General features: G+C 34.0%; 1 protein-coding gene across 1 annotated transcript in view; it reads right to left on the bottom strand.

The window, feature by feature from the left end:
* Window positions 1–3,353: 3,353 nt before the first annotated feature.
* LOC145297933 (collagen alpha-6(VI) chain-like) overlaps window positions 3,354–12,673 on the bottom strand; it is a 35,378-nt gene continuing 26,058 nt past the window's right edge. The window contains exons 5-6 of the mRNA XM_080144274.1: window positions 6,608–7,171; window positions 3,354–4,896 (exon numbers count right to left, since the gene is read on the bottom strand). Coding sequence (XP_080000400.1) covers window positions 4,310–4,896; window positions 6,608–7,171 — 1,151 coding nt within the window. The 3' untranslated portion in view covers window positions 3,354–4,309. The remainder of the gene's footprint in view (window positions 4,897–6,607; window positions 7,172–12,673) is intronic.

Below are 12,673 nucleotides of genomic sequence, written 5' to 3'. Positions count from 1 at the left end.
AATCTAGAACGTCTATCACCTTGTCAATGAATGCATCGCTTTTTGTTATTTTTGTTATTTTATTTTTTTATTACATTTTCACCCCAAACAAGGCACATTGCCACTTCGATGTAGGAGGCTACTATCAGCGAAATAAGCTACAGGCGTACTATGTAGGGAGTTGGGTAGCAAGATGTCGGTTCACGTTACATTTGAACTTCTGCATGTCAGTACAGTTGGGGAAGCAGGATCCCGGAAGGGAATTCCAAAGCCTAGCGATTCTGGGAAAGAAACTACTGAAGTAGAAGGCTCTCTTACATCTAGGGATCTCAACTGTGAAGGGGTGGGATTTTGCCGCTTTTCGGGTTTGTCGGGGGTATTTACGTCGAGGGAGTACAAGTGCTTGCAGTTCGTCGGAGCATTCACCGTTACAGTACTTGTAGAACAGGCAGAGGGATGCTACATTTCGTCGATATGACAGTGGCTGAAGCTTAGATGACAGTTCAGGACCTATCAGGTTGGCGACCCTCTTTTTATTTGTTTATATATTTTTTTTAGTAATTTTGTACGAATTTATTTATAGGAAATATCATTTTACTTAAATGCTGACTAGGAATAATTTTCCATTCACTCATATTATGGCCAAAACATCATATCGAAAGAAAAAAATAGGAACAACTAAAGTAAATATTAAATTTGTCTTTATTATTGAGCAATTTTTTTTATTCTCTTTTGCAAACACCACACAGTGGGTATAAATAGCTATATTTTCTGGTTATATATATATATATATATATATATATATATATATATATATATATATATATATATATATATATATATATATATATATATATACTACCTTGATGCCCAGCGTTGCCTGGTCATACAATACGCTTAAACATGATATTTTAATTCATGCAGACTGCGTATGTATTATAATAGAATTAATCCTCTATTGATTATTATATATTACGAGGAATAATTTGCCCGGTGACTAATTCGCAAAAAAAAAAAAAAAATAAATAAATAAAAAATAAAAAAATAAAATAATAATAATAATAATAATAATAATAATAATAATAATGTCGTTCATAAAATTCGTCTGTGTTTGTTTACAATATTAGGTTAGCTAATATTTGGGCTGGACGATGAATGCACTGGAAAAGTAATTTCTGATTAATGGTTAGGTTTAAAATATGAAAACGAAGAAATGATTTGCAACAATTTTAAATGGTACTTCTTTTATCTCTAAGAGAGAAAGACTATTTTTAAGATCGGATTTTTTTTTCGATTTTCGATACTTATCGGATGAAACATATCTAAGAACACTGCCGGCGATATAAATTGGCTTTGTGTGAAATTTGCAAAAGATAGACTCAGCCGTTTCGGAACCTATGAGGAACTCACACACACGTAAAGTGACTTTTATCTAACAGTATATATATATATATATATATATATATATATATGTATGTATGTATGTATGTATGTATGTATGTGTGTGTGTGTGTGTGTGTAAACAGGAACCCCTGAACGAATGTGATCATCAGTGTGTTGATATTTGAAATTTACACCAGCGTATGATGAAAACATCCGGTGAAATCACCAAAAACGTATAAATAACATTGAAAACAACAAAAGAAAACAACAAAAAGAAAACATATTACCTATCACCTTTTATTTTTTATTTTTTTATTGATTTATTAAGTCATCAATGAATTGGTGAATTTCAGTATCGCAATGTTATTCGTTGAGAAATTGAATGAATTGAATAAAAATCTTGGTGCTTAATTTGGATATCGCGCTATTTTTGTACTAGTATTTTTATTTTTAGGTTAAAGTCACGTTTCACGAAATCTTTGTTTTTATTAAATTCTTAGGTGGAAGCACAGTTACAAAACACCCTCCCCACGTAAAGAATGGCTCTCGAAATAATAACGTTATTATTTCAGCACTGTACCAAAAATATATAAGTACCAAAATCTTTTCTTATTCGGGCACAAAATCGACAATGGTGGCCTAAAAAGTTTCCAAGATCATCATCATCATCATCATCATCATCATCATCATCATCATCATCATCATCATCATCATCATCATCATCATCATCATCATCATCATCATCATCATCATCATCATCATCATCATCATCATCATCATCATCATCATCATCATCATCATCATCATCATCATCATCATCATCATCATCATCATCATCATCATCATCATCATCATCATCATCATCATCATCACCATCACCATCATCATCATCATCATCATAATCATAATAATAATAATAATAATAATAATAATAATAATAATACAGAAAGGAGAAGTAAAAGGAGGAGGTGGAAAGAGAAAGAAAAAGGGAAGTTACTGATGAAGAATGAGGTTATTTGCGGAGGGATAAGAAGGCGAAAACATTAAAAAAAAAAAAAAAAAAAAAAAATAGAGGTAGAAAAATAGTACGACGCGGACGCGCCTTGTTCTCCTCGGATTGACGCATTTCCATCTGTTCCATTATTGTGTATAGCAGTCACTACAACATACTATTTTCTCTTGTGAATTAATGCCTTCTTGCTGGCTGATGTGACCACACTGACCAGTCAGCTAGTAGGGCTCATTAATCCTACATGTCCTTTAAGGAACTAATTACCCGGCCAGGAACTAGCCAGCAGCAAGCAGAGGAGCTAAGACCACCAAAGAAGACAGACCTCTCTCCTCTCACCCTCGGTTCACTGACCCCCCATCCCCCCAGGGCACGACTGCTTCCGTTGAACAACCTGAGGACACTTCATGTTTCCACCTGCCGACACGAGAACATCTTAGAACTTTCTATTCCTTTTCTTTTATTCAGCTCGGACACAGTCACTCTTCTGTCAAAATAAACCCCTGCGTTGTTTTATTAAAAAAAAAAAAGGTGTTGGTTAATCATACAATCTTTTTGTGTTGGAATTAATATTTTATTAGGGGTTTTGTGCACTCACACATAAAACCTATCTAAAACTGAACCCCGTTATTATGTTCAAAGAATGGACACATCCAACAGTAAAGTATTCGACATTGTGTTACATTTAGTCCTGGTGAGGAGTAACCGGTAAATGGGTAAAACTTATGTAAAACCATAGCAAAGGAGAGACAAAAAAGCGGAAGAAAGGAGTGAAGGGGATAAGTAAGAGGGGGATATGAATGAAGAGGTGTCGGAAGAAGAGGAGAAAAAGAATGAAGGGAGAAGGAATGAAGGCAACGCAATGCTTGAAACATGATTTGACGAAAGGATAATAATAAGATATAGGAGGAGAAAAAGAAGTTAAAAGAAATAAAGATTGAAAAGAAGAAAAACAAAACAGAAAAGAAAGATAAACAGTGTAAATGTTTCAATTGCTTTTTTTATTTCTTTAAGATACGAGGAGCGTTCCAAATGTAATTCCTCCTATTTTTTTCACTTCGCCCGAATTGATTAGGGGGGCATTGCAAATTGCATTGTTATGATGACTGAACTTATGCATTCTTCCCTTGAAATGATTCATCTATCTGTTGCAGATATTAACGAAGTAACCCGTCGGAAGTGGAGATGTGTCACAGAATTCTTCCATGCAAATAAATAAATAAATAAAAAAATTGGAATCGATCAACATTCATCGACACTTGTTGAGCATTTACTACGAAACCGACGTAATTGGTGTTAGCATAGTTGGGAGATTCGTTCGTTGATTTCAGATTCACGACTAGAATGTGAGTGACACAGCGCGCTCCTGACGCCCATGCACAGCCACCATTTAATCGTCGGCAAAAGTGCCTTGAAGATAGTGATAACTGCGTAGAAAAATAAATTTTGGAGAAGAAAAGGTCGCTAGTTTGACTGGTACTATTCCCGCTTTCGTAGCTATTCATATTTTTTTATCAAAAGATAGGAGGCTTTACTTTTGGACTGACCCACGTAGATTTTCTACATATTTTAAAAAGATGCACAACAATCGACAAACACAGTTTAACGTAACGTGATTTTAACTTGATAATAAATCGACATCACGTGTTTGGAAAATTTCATAAAACACACACACACACACACACACACACACACACACACACACACACACACACACACACACACGACCATACCCACACTCTATCTTTATCTCTCCCTTTTTTTTCTCTCCCTCTTCTCTTTTTCTCCCTGGAAAAAAAAAAACTGTATTAGTGAGATGCAAAATATAAACCCTAACGCCAAAAAGTGTTTATCGAAAGTCAATTTTGGAAAGTGCGGGAAAACTCTAAACAAAGGACAGTTAAATCCGTTGTTAAGCCAATGTCTACAGTTAATTGTTCATAATCGAGTTGTTGTATGTCGTAGAGTGCAGATCCTAGCGAAGATAGGTGATTCCACGCTTTTAAGAGCCTGAAAAGACAAAATCTGAAACAACCGCGCTCTGCTGCCAGCAATTATTTGCAGTTCGTTCACATCGACGCCGGAACCGACGCCAATTACGAACACAGTCGTCCCAGATTTCTGTAATTCGTCAGCAGCCTTTCTTGTTTCTATTGGCGACGACGACTGGCCATCCGTGATAAGAATAACGACATGTGGCACCTCTTTTCGGGCCCCGTGATCCTCGCTGAACCCTTGGTCGCTGATGAAGCGCAGCGCCCGATCAGTGTACGACTCCCCGTAGTTTCGTTTCATGCCTTTGATGGCGTCCAGCATATCTACCATTCTCTGATGTTGGTTTAGGTAGAAACGATTCGTGACGTTAGTATTGAAGGTGACTAAGCCGACCTGCGTGTGCTTTGGACCGATCAAGCTGTCTTTGATGAATCTGTCAACAAATTCGTACTGGTACTCGATGTCACCATTCCAAAGGTTTGTCGACTGGTCCAACACAAAGATGACATCCAACGGAGTGGTACCACACACTAATAATAATAATAATAATAATAATAATAATAATAATAATAATAATAACATTAATAACAATAATAATAATAATAATAATAATAACAACAACATTAATAATAATAATAATAATAATAATAACATTAATAATAATAATAACAACATTTATAATAATAATAATAATAATAATAATAATAATAATAATAAAGGAATACAAGTGACGACATGACAGTATTGCGAGAAAGGTTCATTAGGATATATGCAAGAAAAAAGGGTTGCAATGCAGTGACAAATGGTACTAGAACGTTCCAGAAGGGATGGCGGAGAGTTATAATGTGAAATTATTGTAGCATATGAATACCCAATGTGATCACGTGATTGAAACAAAGAGACCAGAATTAGTCTTGTTGGAATAAAAAGCAACACAAAACAATAATGATTGATATAGCAGTGCCAGGTGATGTGAATCTGGAGGAAAGAAAACACAAAAACGAGAAGGTCGAAAAGTACCAAGACTTGAAAAGAGAGCTAGAAAGATTGTGGAAGTGGAGTAAGAAGATTGGGAATCATTGAATATTTCAGCAGATTGCTTTATAGGGAACCGCCAGAATCTTGCGGAAAATGCTGGAAGACTGAGAAAAGAAGATACAGATAGCCTATGATCAATTTCTAGAGACAGCCGCACAAAACAATATAAAATCCAATAGAGGAAAGAATACCCAGGAAAACGGTAAACCTTTGAGTGAAAATAAAAAAAATAATAAATATTTGTTCGAACTCCTTCTTGCCAACCCCTGACGACAACTGTAATCTTCATCGTCTGTTCTCCACCCCCCCTCTCTCTCTCTCTCAGCTGTTCAAAACCTCCTCTGTACCTTCCCATTCACCCTTTTCACAGCCGTCATTGTCCTGATATGCAAATTAATGCCATATGTATATTAAGTAACCGTCTACCAACAAAAGAGTTTTCCTCTCTATTTCTCTCCTTGATTCTGTCACCCAACAGGATAGACAGATGCGCCATCGTTTGTGTAAGTCACGTTTTGCATTACTTTCATCCCAACCTAATATTAAGCATTAGTCTGCCCCCCCCCCTCCTATAAAAACTGACATGATTGGACCGAAAAGGTAACCCACTGCGAGTATTTGTAACTTGAACACATTTGGAAAATGAAAAAACATCATCTGGGAAATCCGACTAGATAAAATCATGGAAGGACAAACTTATTAAACAATAAATTTTCTTATCCTTATTGATCACAAGGTGAATCTGAAGAAAAGAGAAACTAAATACAAAAGGTGGAACATGAAACATAAAGAAAACTACAGTAACAATGTCAAACTCGGGAATTTGGATGGAATTTTGAACGGAACTCTTTATTTACTGCACGGGGATAGCATGTTCTTGTTCCGTCAGCCATGACTGGATAGAGATTCTAAATAATTCGCAATTGTACTGTTTTACGAATTGCTGAGGACTAACCAGTCATGACTACCAGAATGAGATTCCCCCCCCCCGTTAATTAAATTAAGGCTTCTGTTCGAAATTCCATCCAAATTCCCGAGTTCGACAGAAACATTCCCGAGTTCGGCAAAATACACCTGAAGAAGGTCGAAGGTTACATCAATCGAAGCGTTGTGAAAATCACACTCAAGATGAGAAAAATAGTCCGATGAATCCAAATAATACAAATAACCAATTCTTATCTAAAAAAATCAGAAACATCTTACCAGTTTTGCATATGTTTTCCCTCAAAGGAGCTTCTAAATCCTTTAAGGCTTCCATATCAGAACTAATATAGACGTTGTCAGGTTTGGACGCAATTTCTTGGAGTTCTTTTATATTAAAATGATCAACAGCAATCACGTACACCCGGATTTGCTCCTGATGCAGAAGCCTGGCTTCAGACACGGTCTTTTCCCTGTTTCCCGACAAGTTGTCGGTCAGAATAATAGCGATCTGCGGCACCCCGATTCTACCTCCATTCTCCGCGCGGAAAGCCTTCGTGCGGAGATACTCCAATGCAAGCCACGTGTGCGATCTGCCCTTCGGGTCAGTGATGTTTGTCAAGGCTGCCTTGATTTCCCCTTTCCTTTCGTAGGAGTTCAGAGAGAAATCGACGCGTAACTCGGTTGATATGGTCGCTACTCCCACCCGAACGATATCTTTCGAGACATCAATATCGTCTATGAAACGCTTCACAAAATCAATTTGTTTCGAGAAATCTTTCCATGCTATTATTCGAGAACCGTCCAAGATGAAGACAATATCAGCTGGCTTGTTGCAGTCGAATTCTACAAGAAAAAAAAGAAAAGAAAAGATTAATTATAAATCTATATATCTATAAAACTGAGAATGTGTTGTGAGGACACTTCTCAACCTATATATTCAACGAACTTTTGATTTACAGACATGAAATTTCGCATATAGTATATTCAGACACGTGCAAAACGTTTTAATCGGTTTTCATCCGGAAAGATGCTACTAAGGGGTAAAAACTGAAAATTTGGTACTTGGGTGGGTGGGGGGGGGTCATCGGATTTTTATGTGTTTATTAACTGTTTCATGAGATTGGAAAACACGTTTTAAAGATCGTGTCTAGCTTGTTTAATGGTTACTGTACTTGACTCAGTCTTTAGGTTTTGGTTTCGATTTCAGCTCGAATATTTTGGTTTTACTAACAAGAGAACTGTTTAGAAAAATATATATAATACTTATATGCACATTTCTCTGTTTCTTAACGTTCCTTTTTTAACTTCATTTTTTAAGGAATCTAAAATTAATTTTAATACCGGGCAACTTCGTGTACATCTTCTAGTATATACATGGATCTATTTATTATTGAATACTTTTTATATAAACACAATAAAAATTTAGTGGATGTTACCCAGTGTGGGTATGTGTGTGTGTGTGCGTGTGTGTGTGTGTGTGTGTGTGTGTGTGTGTGTGTGTGTTAGTAAATCTTCTTCTGGTTTTCTCAATAAATCGCACTCGGTATATTTGAATTTTGTACCCATGTTCCATAAAATCCCTTCAAAGTACCCCAAAGTAATTGAACTTCGAAAAATATTAATTAATTGATGTCTAATAGTTAACAGTTAAAACTTTACAAAAAATTGGAATTTTCACGAAAGGTGTCCACTACATATTTATTCTCGTTAAATGAAATTAAATTAAACTTAATCAAGTCAACATTAGGACACCTTACGTACAAATATTTAAACAAATAAACATACTTAAATGTAATATATACATATGCATACACATATACACACACATACATACATACATATTTATGTGGAAATATGTTCATTCAATTATATTTCACCTTCTTATTTATACTAAGTCTTCAATTAACGAATCTCAATGTAATTACAGAGCTTATAACAAATAAATGACAAAATTCTATATTCTAAATATCAAGATGTTGACCATTTTAACATTTATTTCTTTTAAGTATGTTTGACATGCACAATTCTTGACTGTTTGGTAGCGCAAAATCATTCATTTAATTATAACATCAATCAATAAGTTTATTTTATCAGAAGAAAAAAGCACTTACCAATTTTTAAAAGAAAATAAATTCTTATGGCATGATTACAAAATACGAAAATTGGGATGGAAATTACCATCTCTCACACACACACACACACACACACACACACACACACACACACACACACACATATATATATATATATATATGTGTGTGTGTGTATGTATATATATATATATATATATTAAGATGATTGATAATTTATAATTAAAATTAAAAATTAAAAATCGGTTTCATAAGGAAGAACAAACAAAATCAATAAATTGTAAGATCGTTTCGAAAACGATGTTTTTATTGAGATAGACAATAAGTCTTGGACAATAATTTTATCATATAATTTTTTGTAAAGAAAGTCTCCTCGTCAGCAAAAATATTGTTTTTTTTTAAAGACACTAAAAATAAACCTAGCATTTTTGTAAGTAAGGCAGATGTATCTGGAAAATATTTAAAATATAAAGGAAAATAGTTAATTTTTTGATGTTGATAAACAAAGTAAGATAAAATGAAAATAAAATTAAAAATAAAAATAAAATAAAATAAAATGGGGTTGAAAGGTTTGTTATCAATAATTTTCTTATTCGTATATATATATATATATATATATATATATATATATATATATATATATATATATATATAATACAATTATTAAATACAATACAATTAAATATAATACAATCATTAAAGTTTCAACTTACTATAGATACCAACCAAGGCAATCACTCCATGTTACTTTGCTTTTCGTTTAGATCTAATTTGATTTATTTTAACATCAACTCTCCTTTATCGCATAATTGCCCCACTTCTCATTCTCTTTCTCTCTTATATCCTTGTCCCAGGGTACTGAGAAGTCTACAGTTTGCCACTTTTTTGAGACCTTGCCAATGACGACCAAATTCGGACGATTATGTTCCAATTGTTTGGTCGTCATGGCACCTTTGTCTCACCACACCTGTGCATATAGCTGATGCCAACGAGAACTCAATGGTAAGCAGCTTTTCAAAAATGTTTTCGAACGAGGGGAAGAGTACTGGAAATCTGAGAAGACTTGTTGTTACTCAGCTTCCAGGGAACACCACAGGCTGTTTTTAAGGAGAGATATTTGATGACCTGTGTGAAAGCTTCTTGTGAGCCAATAATAATAATAATAATAATAATAATAATAATAATAATAACAACAAAACAAAATCAGTAATAATAACAACAATAATAATAATAATAATAACAACAACAATAATAATAATAACAAGTACAATAATAATAATAACAATTACAATAATAATAATAATGATAATAATAATGATAATAATAATAACTATAATAATAATAATAATAATAATAATAATAACAACAACAATAATAATAATAACAACTACAATAATAATAATAACAACAACAACAATAATAATAACAAGTACAATAATAACAACTAGAATAATAATAATAATAATAATAATAATAATAATAATAATAATAATAATAAGTAGCAGGACCCGTGGAAATTCCACGGTAGTTAAAATCTTTCAAAACACATCAGTAAGAAATTCCTTATTGTTATATTACAAAAATGAACGTATGGAAGCAAGTAGAACAAATAACTTTAGTTTAAACTTTTATTGAAGGTCAATGCGATCGTAACTGATGCTGTTGATATTGTCAGGAAGTGCTGGTGATGATTGAGCCGGTGTCAGGGACGTCGATCAGCTGCTTGGAGTGAGAATAGTGGTCAGTCAGCAGGTTCTGGGGAGTCAGACTGTGAATTTAAAAAAAAAACTGTGACATTGTTGACATCGATTTTGTGAAAGTTCTGATGACCCCAAGTTGTTTAGTATTTCAGGACATCTTGGATTACATGTATAGGTAAGGAATAGGTCTGGCTTTCCATATTTACAGAAAACTGCCATTGAATCTTGATACAGTTGTTGAAGATTCCTAGGACTTCCTGTAAATGAAAATGGTAGAATAACTGGTATACCAGAATCGCCATCTTCATTCCTTGCTAAATGATCCATTAGGCCAGAATATTGAGCAGCTCTTGGTTGACTTTGATAGCTTTTAATGAAGTTAAATAAGCAACCATCAACTTTTACATATGCAATAGACTTTTCTATTTATTTTGAATTTTATTCAATGAAGATTTGGAAATTCACAAATATTTTTTAAGTCGAATTATTGATATAGATTTCAATTAATGCATCACAACTTCCTGATAATATAAATAGAACACTTTGAATTTTCTGTACAAAAGTTTTTTCCATAAAAACATTGTAATCTGTTATAATATTCAGATTCTTGTGTATTACATGCATATAAAATGAAGTGTTTCTGTAAATCTTACGAAGTACAGTTAAATTTTGATTTTTCGATAATCAAAATGATGTGAGGTAGGTTGTATCTATCAAATTTATGTCAATGTTATATAATTAAGTAAAGTTAAACAGACTGTACACTACTTTTTCATCAAATTATGAATTTTAAATATAAGGAAAGCAATTAAAAAATTTTTTTTTCCAAAATCATATTTACATCCAAGTTAATTTTTAGATTCCATAGCTGTTCCTGATTGTTTTCATAACACTTCACGGTAAACAATATTCTTAGTATATGTTACACCACGCTTTCTTCCCTGATTATCATTTCTCTGCAGTTGCATTATCTTAAATTTCACACTGTGCTTAGATCGAGCTCTTGAACATGCCACATACAGTTGACCATGAGAAAATACAGGTTGTTGAAGATATATACCAACCTTATCCAAAGTTTGGCCTTGTGCTTTATTGGTGGTCAGTGAATATGCTAATTGTATTGCAAACTGTATCCAATGAAATGCAAACGGAACATTTGTATCACTTGGCTTTAACTTAATTCTTGGAATGATAACTGTGGAACCTCTATTAGATCCATTAATTAAAATAGCAATGATGCTGTTTTGATGACATTCTTTTATTTTCATCCTAGTTCCATTATAAAGTCCTTGATTTATGGATAAATTTCGCAGTCGCATTACTATTGCCCCTATTTTCACATTAAGTCGGTGAGGTGACATTCCAGATGGAGTTAATGAATTCATGAACTCGATAGGATAATTTTTAAGTTCAGCATCATCATCGGAGATGTAATCTGTACTTAAATATGTATTTATGCCTCCGGGAAGATTATTTAGAATTTCTACATTTACTGTTAAACATTCTGTATTTTTTTGAGTCATGATGATTCTATTTTCCATTTCTTGAGGGCTGCAATCAAATATTTCTGAGATTAGAATCATCAGGAACATCTATGGCATCTACAGGAACGTCATTAAGACTGCTCGTTAGTGTACCATTACAAAGATGAAGGAGCCATCTAGAAAACTCCTGTTCATTTATGTTAGTTCTGACGTTTTGTGTTAGTTGTAATTGACTGAAATGATGCCACAATGGGCATCTTTTAAGACAGGTGTCTATAATAGATGTAGGTGATCCATGTGGCACTACTGGCAAAATTTGCCTGAAGTCACCTCCAAGTATGAGGAATTTTCCACCAAATATTTTATCGTTACCCATTATATCTTGTAAACATCTATCTATAGCAAGCAGTGCATGATTAGGTATCATAGAGGCTTCGTCTATGATGAATACCTTTACCTTTCTCAAAAAAGAAGCAAGCTCTGATACAGGAGAAACGTTACAGACACTGGTTTCTGTCAGAGGTACAGGTAGTTTGAATATACTGTGGAGTGTTTTCCCTGAAGTTAGTAGCATTGCAGCAATGTCGCAGAGGCGGTTACAGTACTGCTGGAGGTGAAGTAATCATATCACATGTTGAATAAAAAGGTTTTTCCTGATCCGGCTGGGGCATCTAAATAGAAGCAATTGTTGTGTGGGGCTTCTTTTTCAGTTGCCATGACAGCCTTGATTATAGTATTAAAGACCTATTTGTTTAACAATTCAATATTAGGCCCGTTTGTATTTCGAGTCATATTGTCTATTGGAGGATCACCTGGCAAGAAGAACCATGCTCATTAAATATTGCTTTTATCAAATGAATAACTGGGGGATATGTAAATACACTGGCCCCCGCTCTTTGCGGCCCGGGCGACAAGATCAAAGTGTAATATCTGTTCCAACAGATACTGCAAGCAAAGACCATATGTGGGGATAACCCCACATATCTACCTTGGTCAATGTAGGGGTAACCCTTCATACAACAGTTCCTATCAAACTCCCATTTCCCACCCATCGGGAGCTGGTCCCCATTT

Source organism: Euprymna scolopes, chromosome 18 (assembly GCF_053919585.1).
Source record: "Euprymna scolopes isolate OS-2025 chromosome 18, ASM5391958v1, whole genome shotgun sequence".
Classification (NCBI taxonomy): domain Eukaryota; kingdom Metazoa; phylum Mollusca; class Cephalopoda; order Sepiida; family Sepiolidae; genus Euprymna; species Euprymna scolopes.
Note: the sequence above shows the minus strand (reverse complement) of the source record. Positions and strands in the feature narration are given on the sequence as shown.